This window comes from Spea bombifrons, chromosome 2, assembly GCF_027358695.1.
Source record: "Spea bombifrons isolate aSpeBom1 chromosome 2, aSpeBom1.2.pri, whole genome shotgun sequence".
Taxonomy (NCBI): Eukaryota; Metazoa; Chordata; class Amphibia; order Anura; family Pelobatidae; genus Spea; species Spea bombifrons.
The window spans coordinates 67,776,041-67,791,267 of NC_071088.1; the positions used below are offsets into that span (position 1 = coordinate 67,776,041).

At 41.8% G+C, this 15,227-nt stretch overlaps 1 protein-coding gene and 1 long non-coding RNA gene across 3 annotated transcripts; one reads left to right on the plus strand and one right to left on the minus strand.

Moving 5' to 3' along the window:
• Nucleotides 1–194: 194 nt before the first annotated feature.
• On the minus strand, nt 195–4,040 carry LOC128472710 (uncharacterized). Of its 2 annotated transcripts, none has more exons than XR_008346206.1 (3): nt 3,947–4,040; nt 2,414–2,681; nt 195–300 (listed from the first exon to the last, which is right to left on the minus strand). It is a non-coding gene; the product is annotated as an uncharacterized LOC128472710 (long non-coding RNA). The 2 variants fall into 2 exon arrangements; XR_008346205.1 differs by lacking the exon at nt 3,947–4,040 and adding an exon at nt 3,762–3,890.
• TRIT1 (tRNA isopentenyltransferase 1) lies at nt 3,713–10,058 on the plus strand. Its single transcript, XM_053454633.1, has 11 exons — nt 3,713–3,865; nt 3,978–4,118; nt 4,613–4,699; nt 4,790–4,965; nt 6,492–6,631; nt 6,771–6,882; nt 7,320–7,432; nt 7,652–7,729; nt 9,097–9,206; nt 9,360–9,474; nt 9,613–10,058. Exons 1-11 carry the CDS (start codon nt 3,731–3,733, stop codon nt 9,894–9,896), a joined length of 1,491 nt encoding a protein of 496 aa, XP_053310608.1. The 5' UTR covers nt 3,713–3,730; the 3' UTR covers nt 9,897–10,058.
• The last annotated feature ends 5,169 nt before the right edge of the window (nt 10,059–15,227 follow it).

Consider the following 15,227-nt stretch of genomic DNA (forward strand, 5'->3'; position numbering starts at 1 on the left):
CTCTTTAAAATCTGAATTAAATTAAGACTCTGGTGTTGGGTTATCAAACTGTAGCTTTCCACTAGTAGGAGTGGTTTCCTTTGATCCTCCTTGCAAAGGGTTTGGGGAATTCTAGCTAAATAGGTACAACTACAGTTTAATAGTAACCGTTTGACCTATTCCATGTATCAAAAACATGCTACAGACAAATAGGATATCACTCACTGATTTTAGTTTTATCAGGTTTGTAGGAAGACATTCCTTAGCTGTAGGTATGGCATCCATACTTATGATGGCTATCTTCCGTGTTCTGAGTTTTGCCTACGGGGCGAAGAAAAAACCCAGATCCTGGGTAATGTCTTTGGGGAGAACATTAAAGCTGCATGTGTGAACTGCTCTATACCTCACTCTATGCCACTTTACACTCTTATTTGGTCACACTTTGTTTTGTTTGTCTGAATCTGCTGCTGACTCTTGGAATTTTGTACTGAACAAAGTTTATACTGTATTTTTGTATCCAGTTTGGTAAATGAAATTTATAAGTGATTGAAGTGTTGGTGACCTTCAACAAAGATGAAAAAAACAAAAACAAAAAAAAAAACCATACAATGTACATACTACTAAAGAATTATTTGTCAAAGTTGCATATGTGTTGTGTCTTGTGTTTCTGCAGAAATATCCTGTGCTGCCAGAACCAGTATAGACCATGAACAGCCAGGAGAGCCTTTTTGGTTGTTAAATTACATACCACCTGATTTTGGCAGTCACAGAATCATGGGCGATGTAGTTCATATGTTTTGTAGAACTTGGCTACTCTTGTAATAGTCATGGAGGTAAATTGATATAAAAGCTTAGTTAGTAGATGGATATTTATTTAAACTACTTTGTACACTACTATTTACTTTGGTAATTTGGACATATTGTTAAATATAAATGCTAACGCTTTGAAAGCCTCAGGCCATTAGACATTGTCTACACTATTGGTAACCCTGGGACAATTTGCTTTACTATAGCGTACTTGTCTTGATGGATTACTTAATGCTATGCCCACTGTCCTGAATCATATTACACTGCCTCAGTGGCTGGAAAACCTGGCAGGGGAATGGGGAAGTGTTTCAAAAGGGATCCCTAGCTAGGGAATTTACATTCATTTAAAACACTTTGTAATGTAAATTTTGGGACCACCTGGGTCTCACCCCTGCTAAGCACAATCGGCAGATATTTAGTATTCCACTGAAGGTAGATGGCAGGACCTCTACTCTTAGGAACTGTCTGTTTTGCTTAATAAACCACCCTTTGCGCATCACTGCTTTACTCTGTGTGGTCTCTGGTTTCAGTGACATGGTTCGTGTGTATGATGAAGAATGCAGCGTCTCAGACAGCACTACTGCGTCTCCTTTACAGACGTGTGGGAGTTACCAAGAACGTGTTGAAAATTGAATATTCTGATGTATTCAATATATGGCATGTTGTGCTCTTGCTCGGTTTAGCAGCTCTTAATGTCTGGATACTATATGGCTTTTGCCAGAAAGCACCTGATGTCTGCTGTCTTTTAGTTTGTAATGATTATCGGTGTTCTAACACAAGCAATGGCCTACTGTGAGATCTTATTCCCACACTGTATGACAAAAGTGGATAGCTGAGCTTACAGATCAATGAAGGGTTTTAGCACCTTTTCCAGTATACATTCTCATGAAAGGCTAGAATGTCTGCTCATAAATGCTTTTCGGCAAAGAAAAATCATTGATTTTCAAACCCCCCCCCAATAACCTTTTATTGGCTGGCTGATGTGTCTTTTTAAGCTCTGTAACAACGCTCAAGTGTACAACACTAAACAGGATCTTCAACAAGATGTACATGTTCCATATTCATAAACACCCTTTGGAGATGCCATAAAATCTAGATTTGCTATTTTAGTTTCCCTTGACATTGCTGGTCATAGAAGTTGGCTTGTGATGGCAATGAACGCCTCTATGCTGATAAGTGGTCAGCATCTCATAGGTGTGGCCAAGAACAAAGACCAAACGCATGTGTACAGTCCTTTGGAATACAGTGGCGATATGTAAATCAAATATCTAAAGAGCTGCCCCCTTTTTTTTTTTGTGTATATTTAGGCATTGCTAATCTGCCCCCCACTGACAAAAATGAGGTATAGCTTGTGGTGCAGCATCTCACATTATGGACAAAAGGGTAAAACCAAAAATATTCCCACTTATGTTATAAATGTGCTTTATGTAGTAAAGGATACACATGTTTATATAAGAATGATGTTTATGACAGGTGAAACTGATGAACCCTGTCCCTTTAGAAGGGAGCATCCCATTCTTTTGTTGTCTTTGTTCTAATACTGCCTTGTTCATGCACCAGGAGCAGACTTGCACACACACCGCATAATTTCACACATCACGTGGTAAATGCTATAAATTCTGCATACTTGTTTCCATGGCAACAGCTACCAGAGCTGCTCCTGGTTGCTATTGGACAGTGGCTGGTTTTCTGTTTCCATAGTACCATCCTCACTTCTTGTTGCCATGGTACCTTGTCCTGAAAGAGGACCAGTTACCACACTGTTTCCAAGGTAACAGCCTCCATCTGTCTGGATAAAAGTCTTGGTTATCTCTAGTCTGTTGCTAGAGGCTACGATAAAGGAGGAAGACGATTGCATAAATTTAACTTTGTTGCTGAGCTTGTTGTTTATGTTCCTGAATCAAGAAGGAAGAGGGATTTCAAAACAATGTCAAATTAAAAACTGTTAAACAGAAAACAATTTTGCCTGATGCAGACAAGTAAAGGGATTAAGAACCAACTTCTATTCTGTATTAAAACCTTACTTTTATATAATGATTATTATACCAAGTTCTGCTTCTTTAAAAAAGAAGCGCACCTTCTTTATAACATCCATAAATAAATAACAATTTGGGGTTTGACCAGTAACTGAAAGCAGTAAATGGCCATTTCATTTGCAATAGCATTTTTATCTTCACATTCCAAAAGCCTTTGTGTGTTTGCTTCCAGATGTTATTTTCGAAGTATTGTTTAGAATGATGCGGTTTATTTAGTAAACAACAGCTTTAAGGAGGACAACTTTAGCTCACCCACTTAACTATTAGGTAATTATGCTAAAACTGGGTGAGCATAGACTCCAAGAACCCATGGGATTTCTTTAACTCTTTGTGCTCCAGTGTCAGGACAATTTTCAATGTTTTGCTATAGTTAGTAAATATGGTAAACCATAATAAACATACGCAGATATAGTTTCAGACAAAGCATGCATCGCATTATATACTGGCAAAAACAGCCCCCTTCAAAAAACGATAATTCTGGCTGAAGACTCACCAACAGCTCATTGCACTACAGTATCTCCCCCCCCCCATGATCACCATAGGAGCAGAGGAGATCAGCAATTTTATTATTATTATTAATTGTTTTATATCCTGTAAACTTCCTGTCCTGAAGTTCCCTCTCTTCTCCCCACCTCAGCCTTACAAAGAACCCCTGAACCATTCGACATAAACCAGCAATTTAACGACAGGCGAGGGTAACATGAGGGTATTTAGTATGTTTCCCCATGGTTTACATATAACGTGCATGGAAGTTCATGCTGACTGGAATATTCCATTTGTTCTATAGTGATAAGGCCAGCTATGCACCAGGCCTATTATATTCTCATTGTGTTTCTGTCATTCATTACAGCGCGTTGGCGCCATTCACTTACGGCCGCTTCTCCTTGGCAACCGATGACGTAGTAAACATGGCGGCGCACAGCCTGGGTCGCCGCTTACCTCTCGTAGTGATTCTCGGAGCTACGGGGACCGGGAAATCAAAACTGGCGATCCAGCTCGGACGCGTGCTCGGAGGGGAGATAATTAGCGCTGACTCCATGCAGGTGACAGGACTGGGGCTTAGAGTGGGGTTCGCAGTACAGTGCGGCAGGCAGACACTAGTGTCCTCACCCACGCGAACTCACATGCAGCGTTGTTCTTCTGTTGCTGTTAAAGGTGTATGAGGGGCTGGACATCATCACTAACAAGGTGACCGCGGAGGAGCAGCGCCTGTGTACACATCACATGATCAGCTTTGTGGACCCCTTGGTCACCAATTACACCGTGGTGGACTTCCGCAACAAGGCGGTTTCCCTGATATCCTTTTCTGATTCCATCAGTGGGACTGCAACTCTGATAACCCTTAGCCAGGCCACGCTCAGGTGTTTGTGGTACCACCTTCACTGGAGGACCACTCCTGCACATCATCTGGATGCTGTTCCCTTAGGATAAATACTTGTCCGCTGGAAACGGCGTAGATCTTTAGGCGAAACGACTGTTTACATTGTGATGACCCGAGGCTACTCTTTTCCGAAAGCAGCCTCCTTGCTGCCGTCATTCTATATGTTATAAGTTTTGGAATGTATGTATTTCGTTGTTTTTTAATATCATTTAGAAAGTGTGAGGGCACAAGAAATTCTGAGATTGAGAAGCTCTCTCTGCAGCCCCATGGTCAAAGCGATCAAGGGTGTTTAGATGTTTTATCTGAATCCGTATACATTCTTTTTGGAAGATTCTAATGGTTCTTTAACTGCGTAGCCTCTTTGCCAACCCAAACAACGTGTATTCTTGCTCTGCCCTTAACTGTGCACATCGAAGATATATTTTCCCGAGATAAGATCCCGATTGTTGTGGGAGGAACCAATTATTATATAGAATCCCTGCTGTGGAAGGTATTGGTAAGTACATCGGTTCTTTCCTATGCTTTCACTTGCCTAATTCTCCCCACGGCTTGCGTTTCTGATTGGTTCAATGTACGGGAACCGCAGGTATCGGCCACCGGCCCAAAGAAACCCAGTGACGTGGCAGAGAAGAGCCACACTCCGCCGGACAGAAAGGAAGAGTTAGAGCAGCTTGACAGCCATGAGCTTCACGAACGTCTGCAAAACGTTGACCCAGAGAGGGCTTCTAAATTACACCCGCATGACAAACGGAAAGTGGCGAGGTGGGCACCGCTACTGGGGTTAGTGGGAGGTCACTGGGCTGTTTCCTTCAATATTTTTGGGATGATGTCTCCTCCTATTTCCTAATTCTTTTTTACCTCTGTTCTATTAAAGCGTGCCACTTAATGGTAATGAGTACAATGCCACAAAGCCTGTTCTAATAATAACAGGTTTCACGTTGCCTGTTGAGCTAACAGTTGTCCTATTTCCTGTTCTTTCCACCAACTGTGCAAAAAAGAAAAATACGTTACTCAGCAGACAGGAAGTGAAAGGAAATATTTGCGCAGGTTTTTTTTTTATACACTAAACCGAGTTTTTCTTCGTCTGCTAGTGGTTAGTGGAATTCTAGCTGTAATTGTTTACACTTTAATTAAATATATACAAACATCTATTTATCCAAAATTACCATATTAGCCCAAATACTGCATAGCTGCCTTACTAGAACTTCTTATGCATTAAGAAGATATGTAAGACTATATTTTATTTTTGTAGTGTGTGCCATGTCAGACTATAACATACTTACAGTATATTTGTTTACTGTGCCATTATTACATTTTTTTTTTTTACAGAATGCTAGATTTAGCATTTTAGTTAAAATTCGAAATAACCAAACCTGTCAAACATGAACACACACAAGACATACTCTTAAGGATGGGGATGAGGGCCTCTTTGCAAGGTTACAATATTTTAGGAGGTTGAGGCGGGAGCTTGTATTCATCCAGTGATGATTTCTTTCAAGGGAAGAAGTTCTTCTACAATTGATCTTCCGAATCCCACTCATGTATTGCCTATGTATGTGTATATGTGTGTGTATGTATGTGTGTGTGTGTGTATATATATATATATGTATATATATATATATATATATATATATATATGTATATATGTGTGTATATATATATATATATATATATATATATATATATATATATATATATAAAATGTTTCTAAAGAAATATCACATATCACAGTCCTGCTTCAGAGTCACGTTTTAATAAATTAAACTTTGTGGCTTTATAAGTCTTTTAATACAAATTAAGTTCCAGAAAGCACTGTTAGGCCTCAGTATTAATACATTATTTTTATTGTTGGAGACATCCTTTTATGTTTTAATACAATGCTAGTTCGTATGTGACCAAGAAATGCAGTGTAATCGTTTCCTGGTTACGTAACTTTCTTAGTGAAAGTTAATCTGTTGGCACACTCGCCAAGTTACAATCCTTTATGTGCTTTTTTTTTTTTTTTGTTATTTGCACTTGCCTGCCTGATTTTATACTTCCTTCTTTGTGTTGTAAGTGTTTTAGTTGACTAGCCAGTCTGGTTACATACTTTCTAGCAAGCAGGGACTCGTTAGTAACCCATTTAGGAAATGTGTGTAGTTTTTGCCTCTCCCTTCCCTAGGGCTTCTGGGAGATAAGTCCGCACCCTATCTCATGTCAGGCCTAGTGAGAACTCTGGTAATAGGGGGATGAGCAGTCTTGCACACAGCGCCGCATGCTGGTCCAGTGATAATGTTTGTGTCACACAGGAGCCTCCAAGTGTTTGAGGAATCTGGTATCCCACACTCAGAGCATCTCAGGAGACAGCAAGAGGAAGGAGGAAGTCCATTGGGGGGAGCATTGAGATATCCCAACCCATGCATCCTGTGGCTGCATGCCGACCAGGAAGGTGGGCAAACATTTTGTCTGTGCTCGGATGATAAAATGTACCATTTGTGGTATGGTGTTAATAGATATCGTTTTGTGTCTAGCAGATTTGTGTGTTGTGTGTATACTACATTCACATAACATTTCACTTTATGTCATAGTTCTGGATTCCAGACTGAGCTCCAGAGTGGATGAGATGCTACATCTTGGCCTGATCGAAGAATTAAAGGATTTTCACAAACGATACAACGAGAAGCTCATCTCCCAGTCTGGGTGAGATTGAAAAACAGAAGTTTGTATAAATATAAGCAGTGTGGGTTCTTTGTCTCATGGTTTCCCTTTTCTAAGGAAGAGAAACGGTAGAACAAGAGAGTCAGAGTCTTAGATGTAATGTAAGGAAGTTTTATTTTACTGGGAGGACAGTAGCTATGTGGGACAACCTCCAATCAAAAGTGGTAATAATACAGTAAGGGAATTGAAATAAACATGGGATTGGCAATGTAAGACGAGACCAAGTACTGATTAAGGTTTGAGTCTTTATAGCAGAAAAATTTAGAAGACTTGATGCCCCAAATGGTTCTTACCTGTGTGTTTCTTATTTACGGGGTGGGTGCTAGGGTGTCAAGTTCAAAATCACAGATCTTTTATTTGAAGAGATTTGGGATGCCAGGTGTCTGTGTCCTATACTTACTAATATTATTATTCCCTAGACAGGATTACCAGCATGGAATTTTTCAGTCAATTGGCTTTAAGGAGTTCCACGAGTACCTGATAACTGAAGACGACTGTGAGCCACATAGAAGGGAACTTCTGCTGCAGAGAGGTGAGTCCTAGACTTGGGATGGGATTTGAAGACTTTTATGATAGGTCCGTACCAAAAAGAGACATTGGGGCTATGTATATAGAGCTGTTTTAATATGGTCAGTATAGCTTCCTGATGGGATGTTAATGCTGATTGCTCTTTGTACATAAAACCCACCAGTTTCCATTATCAAAAAAATGAGTCTTTCATTGTCTCTGTGTGTCAAATTATGTTTTCCAGGCATTGAGGCACTGAAACAAAGAACACAGAAATATGCCCGAAAGCAAAATAAGTGGGTGCGGAACAGATTCCTAAAACGTAAGTTATTGTATGTGCCTTGAATGATAAAGACACTATTTTTCCATGTTTTATCTCTGGCATCCTGATCAACTGCCCCTTTTCTTCTTCTTTACCAGTTATTTCCACCACAATAAGCATTTCCTTTGATTTTATACTAGTGACGTTTAACTGTAGGGCTTGCAATGGACACCTAATGTTTCACGTTTTAACTGAATTTAATTGATTCTTTTCAGGTAGGAGGGAGGCAATTACTGCAGGTTGATGGGCTTATTGAAATCAGAACCAGCATTATACCCCAGAAACCGTTTCTGTAGTGCAGGGATGGCTGCTGATGGGCTCTTAAGCTGGTCAGCAGCCATCTTGCCTCTGTTAGACTTCAGTTAAGGACGAAAGCCTTGCATTTAACATTAAGCATGCTGGCTTTCCTCTTACAGAGTCAAAGATGGATCAGCCGCTCCACTAAACAAACAAACAAAAATAATATGAGCAGTGGTCGGTCCATGGAGCCAGCATCCTAATATGACAGCTTGCTACACAAGTGATTAAAGTGCCAACGTTCTACTATGTGATCTGTTGTGAGACCAACTAGGTGGTAAAACATCTTAATCCCTGCTACCACACAGGGATCAGGAATTGTCACTTTTGTCCGCTCAAAATAATGGTAAAAATGAATATATATAAATATATTTACTTACACCTTTACTATGTGCCTAAATTGTCATATATATTGTGTACTGTCTGTGAAATCTGCATGTATGTACAACCACATCCATTGGATACATTTACTAAGGCGGGTGGTAACTTTGTCGTATTTCCCCATGAATTATTTACTTTATGGGAAAATAGGGTATTTTTTATTGTTTATTATGATATCATGTGATTGGTGGTACCGGTTTCCCTATGAATGCAACGTGTAAGTTGTTCATACTGTCACCATATTTATGTTTGCTGTCCATACATAATGCTTACCCTGCACCTAGTACTATATAGTAAAGGTTGGTTGGTAATACAGACAAATTCCTCCTGCAATCCTTTCTTCTCCTGGACAGTTGCCAACATCAGCAGCTGGGACTCGAATGTTGAGCTGACAGGTGCTCAGCCTGCTTTGAGTGCTGCTGTAAATGAACAGCAGGTGGAAAGCATGTCCTGCTATCTTGTCGCTCGTTGTAACCAGTCTGTGCGTCTAAAGAAAAGGCCCATAAAGAGTATTTGTTTAGGAAATCCAAGTATTGTGACAAAAGCTCTAGTTACAAAGCCATACGATGAATCAATCACATCTAATCATTTTCAGCACACAGAGTCAGAGCCGAGTAAATCGATGCTCGGACTAACCCGTCTTTATCGTTCTAGTAACTTGGACCATTTGTGTCTTCTCTGTGCCGTAGGCCCTGGACCTAACGTGCCCCATGTCTTTGGCCTGGAGGTTTCTGATATTTCTTCCTGGGATGAGCATGTTCTGTCTCCAGCTCTACAGATTGTCAGCAGCTTCAAGCAGGTTTGTCAGGTTTACAATACTACCATTTTATAGATTGTCTTTAGCCTGGCCATCAATGCATCTTAATTTTTTCTCATACAGTCATGACTGCATCAGCACCAGGGTATTACTGCCGGCAGTTTATCTATGAAATATATAATGTTCCCCTTTTAGGGACAGACCCCGGCCATTCAACCTCTGCAGATGGAATCTGATAATGAAAACAAGAGAAGCAGACACCTGTGTGATCTGTGTGACAGAGTCATCATTGGTGATAGAGAGTGGGCAGGTAACTGTACGCTAAGGTTTTTACAGGACTTTCCTGCATTGACGATATAACTGTGCACTCCCATTAAAAAAAAAAAAAAAAAAACCTTCTGCGTACTTTTTATGTGTTGACACTGTGTTCCTTTTTGTCTTGGCACAGCTCACACAAAATCAAAATCGCATCTTCATCATGTGAAAAAGAGAAGGAAACTGGAAGCGGCATGTAATCCAGGAAATGATAAAGAAAGGGAGCAGTTTGGCACAGAGCTCACGAGCAATGAGTTGGCATGTACTGCTGATAAAGAAGGTGCAGTCAAAGAGTTACAAGAACAACTTTGCACCCGTGACCTTGACTGTGTACAGGATTTGCCGCTAAATAATAAACGTAAGCCGTTACAGCAGAGTACCGAGGATGTGATGAGTGCGGACGATACATGCAGATGATGAAGCAAGCTGCAACTGTTCAGGAAACCTTCTATCTTCGTGGAGATTCTGGACGTTTGCTTGGATTTTGGAATCTTCATGCTGCTTGCTCTGCTGGAATTTTATGGCTCCGTTTGCTGCTCTTTTTAAACCTATAATAAAGTATATGACTTTTCTCTCCAAGGTATTTTTTTGCATCTAGTTGTAAAATACATTGGGTGTTTGTGGGTTTCTGGTTCTTGTCATTCCTTTGGCTCATTCACATGGTTCTGTAAATTCTACAGATGCACAAACAAACTGGATGTGGCTATTTTAGGTCAACTCACAGTCTGCTTAAAAAATCCACTGGATATTAGATCTTGAAATAATTTTTGCATTATACATATGTATTGAATGGTGTCAAACGTATTAATTTTATGATTTGGTGTCTACCATTCCAGTTTATCAATCTAGTGAATTATCAAGGCATGGTTTCAGTAAGCGCAGTCTATGAACAGAAATTGTGTCGGCAAAGAAACCCATCCTGATGGGTGGTCAAAAGACCGCCTATAAGCGTGCAACATATTGATTTGTATGACATATTCGGTATTTACAGACCCCCTTTATGAGTAGCTAGTGCCCACTATTGGTTGGTGAAGAGACATCTGCTGAGAATTAACAAAAAGATGTTAATTTGCAAGCAGGAGTTGCAGTTTTATTATATGTTTATGATAGGCTATCCTGGCAAGTTTCTCCTACAAGTAGGAGCGAGCAGGCATCGCATGTCTACTTACATACATTGAGTAAATAAAGGCCTTTTCCACATTAGAAAGAAACCTCCATGGGGTTGACCCTCTGTTGGGAGTTGGAACAGCAAATGCCTGTGGACTCCTACCGTGTTTCCCCGAAAGTAAGACAGTGTCTTACTTTCTTTTTATCCCTAAAAGCCCCACTATGTCTTACTTTCGGGGTATGTCTTATATTGGGAAAAAATTGTCCATATATACCAATCCACACGCATACCAATCCACACATATACACCAAACCACACACATATACACCAAACCACACATATACACCAAACCACACACATATACCAATCCACACATATATACTAATCCACACATATACCAAACCACACATATATACCAAACCACACATATATACCAAACCACACATATATACTAATCCACACATATACACCAATCCACTCTCACTGTCACTCTATGCTTTCCTACCTTTCCTCTTTCAGTTTCTTTGCCGCCTCTTCGCTCTTCTTCTTAGTTCTTCTGTCTTCTCTTCTTCCGGGTCAGAGGGCACGGAGACCGGTGGGCGCGGCTTCAGTGCTGTGCGCCGGGATCTGGCAGCAAACCCCGGCGCACAGCAGCTGTTGCCGCGGGGATCACAAGGGAGCGGTATCGGAGGTCTGTTAAAGACCTCCGATACTGCTCCCTTGCGAGCCTGCTCCTCCAGCGGCGGACATTACTGTCCGTCTCTGGAGGGGCGGCAGGGGCGTCGGACCGCGCTGCGGCGGACCCCGCGACGGCAGTGGCGTCGGACCGCGCTGCGGCGGACCCCGCGGCGGCGCCCCCTGGAGTGTGGCGCCCTGTGCGGTCGCACAGGTCGCACACCCCAAAGGCCGGCCCTGGTCCTGATGGACCACGGAAAACATTATTGCTGCTCCAGCAAATCCCCCGTGTTTCCCCGAAAGTAAGACATATGTCTTACTTTCGGGGTACGGCTTATATTAGCCGACCCCTCTGAAACTCCCGATACGTCTTACTATCGGGGATGTCTTACTATCGGGGAAACACGGTAATATAGTGAATAAATTCCTTTGTGAATAGATGACCACATTAAAAAGTATTAAGAGTGGCAGAGACAAAAGGAAGAGACGGTCTGTTTTCACACCTTTTTATATATTTTAATGTTTCCGTCACATCCCCTGTTCTCCAAGTTATATATATTGAGCTTTCTTAGTTTTTTCTTATAAATATTCTTTAAATTATTCACAGTTTTAGTCTGTGAAACAGTTCTCCAAATACAGAAATATGCAGCTATTGAAAGAAGATAAAATAACCTCACCGCTGCATGCATAGCACATTGTTAAACATGCATGAGAGGGCTGGCCCAGGGGGCAACTGTCCATTAGGCTAGTCCGACGCAGACTGGGCTACGTGCAGAGGTGGAAACACAGTGGGGCCATGTTGTAAGCTTGTTTGAGCAGGGCCCTCCTCACCTGTTGTCTCTGTAAGTCAGTTTGTTATGTTACATACTACTTGTTATGTCCTGTCTACCCATTGTACAGCTCTACAGAATTTGATGGCGCTATATAAAATAATAATGTTACATGACACCTGTGATAAAAGTGAGGATGAGGTAAGGAGCATGTATGCATGTTAGAATGAGACTGTGTGTGTAACGGGGTATGTTGGTTACTGGGGGGCAGGGGCCAATGGGGCCACTTGGTTTCAGCTGCCTCCTAGGCCAGAAGGTGCTAGCCAACATTTGACATGCATGTCACTCCGGCAAAGTCATGCTCTGTCTGTACACAGGTTTCAGAAGTCAGGAAAAACTGAGGGAAATGGGGGGTAGAAAGGGAAGGTCTGGGCTGTTTTAATTGTATTAAAAAAGATGGATCAGTACCGATTACCGGGCTTACATCTTTGTCACTACTGGCGTTTAAAAGTCCCTGGTGTTGCAATAATAATTCTACAAATCGCATTCCTTCCGTTATTTTTTTTTTACGCGCCCAACTTTACTTCTGCAAACACAATGACCTTACAAAGACACTTCCTAAGAGCATTAGCGCATTGCTCAATATCGTGTTACTTTTATACCAGAGAAGCGCGTGAATGCCCGTTTGTAGAGTCGTTGCCTCATACGTGTGTTCCGTTGAGCGGCTCTATACCCTCTTCCTCATTCCCCTCCTGCTCGGGGTTCTGCTTCTTTGTAGCGCTGAACCGCTTGAAGAAGTGATACTCGGTGTAACGTGTGGCCGTTGTTGACAGAGCGCACGGACTCTGTGTCACTGGGTGGAAGGGGACGCGCTCTCTTTGTGCTGTCGCTGGGCAGGCAGCCAGGCTGCGGGGAGTGTCTCTGAGTCCGCGCCCTGCACACAATGGATTTAGCGCCAAAAGCCGAGTGCCGCGGCACTGTGGCGGGAGACTGGAGGGCAAAGGGCAACACGGGAGAGGAGGCGGAAGAGGGCAAAGGCCACGCGAGACCTGAGGGTTTGCTGGCTACGCAGTTTCGGTAACGCAGTATTGACTACAACCACCATCACCTCCAGCCAGTGTAGGGGATAAATAGAGAACGACAAGTGAAGTTGGGGCTCTGGTAATGGAATTGCTATTGTGTTCAGCCTGCCCGATGGGAGCTGTACTCAAACAATACGGAGGCAAAGGCTGTCCTGAAAAGAATTGGCATGGCTTAGTGGGTGGGAGTTGAAGGCATATTTGGGGCAGTGAGGCCAGAACTTGGTAAACATGTTTGGATTGTACACAGCTTTCTATAAACATCAGCACCAGTGCTGATACACTTAGCCATTCTTAAAGGGGAACAATCTCTATTTTTTCTTATTACGGTTATCAAAATACGTTTTTTTTAAAATAGTGTCTTTTCTTTTTAAAAACAGTTGTAGTTTTTGCATAATATGTGTTCAGGCAGCTGCTTATCAGCCACATGTCATCTTCACCCAACTAGCAGACACCCTATCATGCTGCTTGTGGTATCCAGGATCACTTCCAGAAACAATAAGATCAGTGGTGTTTCTGCAGGGAACTTCACCCCGAATATCACGTAATGGGCAGCCTAGATGGGCTCGATGTTCTTATCAGCTGTCAAAGTCTATGTTTCCATGACTGACAATGGTCAATACTCACACATGGAATGCCCCATCTCCTGCATGCACAAGTATGCCAGCAGTCCCAGCAACATACCGTATTTGCTCGATTATAAGATGACCCCCCCCAAATCAGAATATTAATTTAGGAAAAAAAGAAAAATCCAGAATATAAGACGACCCTATAGGAAAAAAGTTTTACTTGTAAATATTAATTCATGTAAACTATTTTTTCATATTTAATAAATGGTATGATTGAGAAAAATATTTTTTTGTTTTTTATTTCATTTGCCAACCTGCCCGCCCCTCGTCTTATAATCGAGCAAATACGGTATTAACTGTTAGCCAGGACTGCTCCAAGGGCCCTTGTATACCGCTTTTGGTGACGGAGTCATATGAGCATACCTGGGAACTCTCCGGGTTTGACCCGAAGATCTCCGGGTCAAGACCCAAATCCTTTGGGTCATGAGAGCGGGGTCTTGAAACATCCCGGTCCCTGCCCATTTTCCCTTTAAATGGGGGGTTTTCCCACTGACATCAACGGGCACCACCCCAACGTTAATGGAAACGGACATCAGTGGGCAGTCCTGGCCACGTCCCGCAAGAGAAGGCTCTGGGTAGCCGGAGTGAAGAAGTTCCCAGGTACGCAAATGAGCAGGTAGATAGCACTGGCTCTACTGTTAGCGCTCACGTTTTTTCAGTGGAAGCTGAATGGCTCAGGATGCCTTTGTCAAGGCTGTGAAAGCACACGGATGATTAAAAAAAGCACAGAAAATGAATTGATATGTTAAAGCCTTTGCCACATATCTTAAAACTCCATGGGATGAGTCCCTTTAACTTGGGTAAACTATTGTACCCGTGTATGGAGGATACACTGCCACCTGCTGTTTTGTTATAGTAGTGTGCTTCAAAACAACACAATGTCATTTCATGTAATTGTAGACATGATTTGTCTAAGATTTAAAATGCCACACTGTCTTATGAATAAAAGCACATTTGTGGAATGTGAAGGGCTTTAAGACTATCTTCCCTTCCGGATAGATACATTAAGATTAACCTTGATGGTAATAGTTGATCATTGTTCAGTTTAAGGACCAGATAGCAAAGAAGTATATTCTGGAACATTCTTTGTAACTAGCAGACAATATGAGATTAACCAGGACAAACTTTATTATTGAGACAGGTTTATAAGAGGAATCACTGCAGAGACAACCGGTTCACACAAAGTCTCATGGGTCAGCTTTAGTACATACAGCCAGAGTCTGTATACGGCATACTCTCTACCCGGCATACCACACTGCAAATACAATAGCGCTGATGCAGGTATATGTATGATTAACTTGAAGAAGGCACAAGTACTGCCTTTCTATACAAGCTTATACTAGTAAGTGTGTTTGGCTGAATTGAAATGCCTGGGCCAACTTTTAATCTGGAAAGCCCTTTCACGCACCAGTTGTACAGGCTATGGCACTGTAAGCCCTGGACACAATGTGCTTGTAAAGTATATTTACAACTCCGTTCAGTGCTAT

What these genes read in the sequence shown, in the direction of transcription:
- TRIT1 (XM_053454633.1), top strand. Translation starts at nt 3,731, where the DNA reads ATGGCGGCGCACAGCCTGGGTCGCCGCTTACCTCTCGTAGTGATTCTC. An exon ending in CCCTGCTGTGGAAGGTATTG is followed by an intron (nt 4,700 to 4,789) that starts GTAAGTACATCG and finishes CGGGAACCGCAG; the next exon opens with GTATCGGCCACCGGCCCAAA. An exon ending in GACAAACGGAAAGTGGCGAG is followed by an intron (nt 4,966 to 6,491) that starts GTGGGCACCGCT and finishes TGTGTCACACAG; the next exon opens with GAGCCTCCAAGTGTTTGAGG.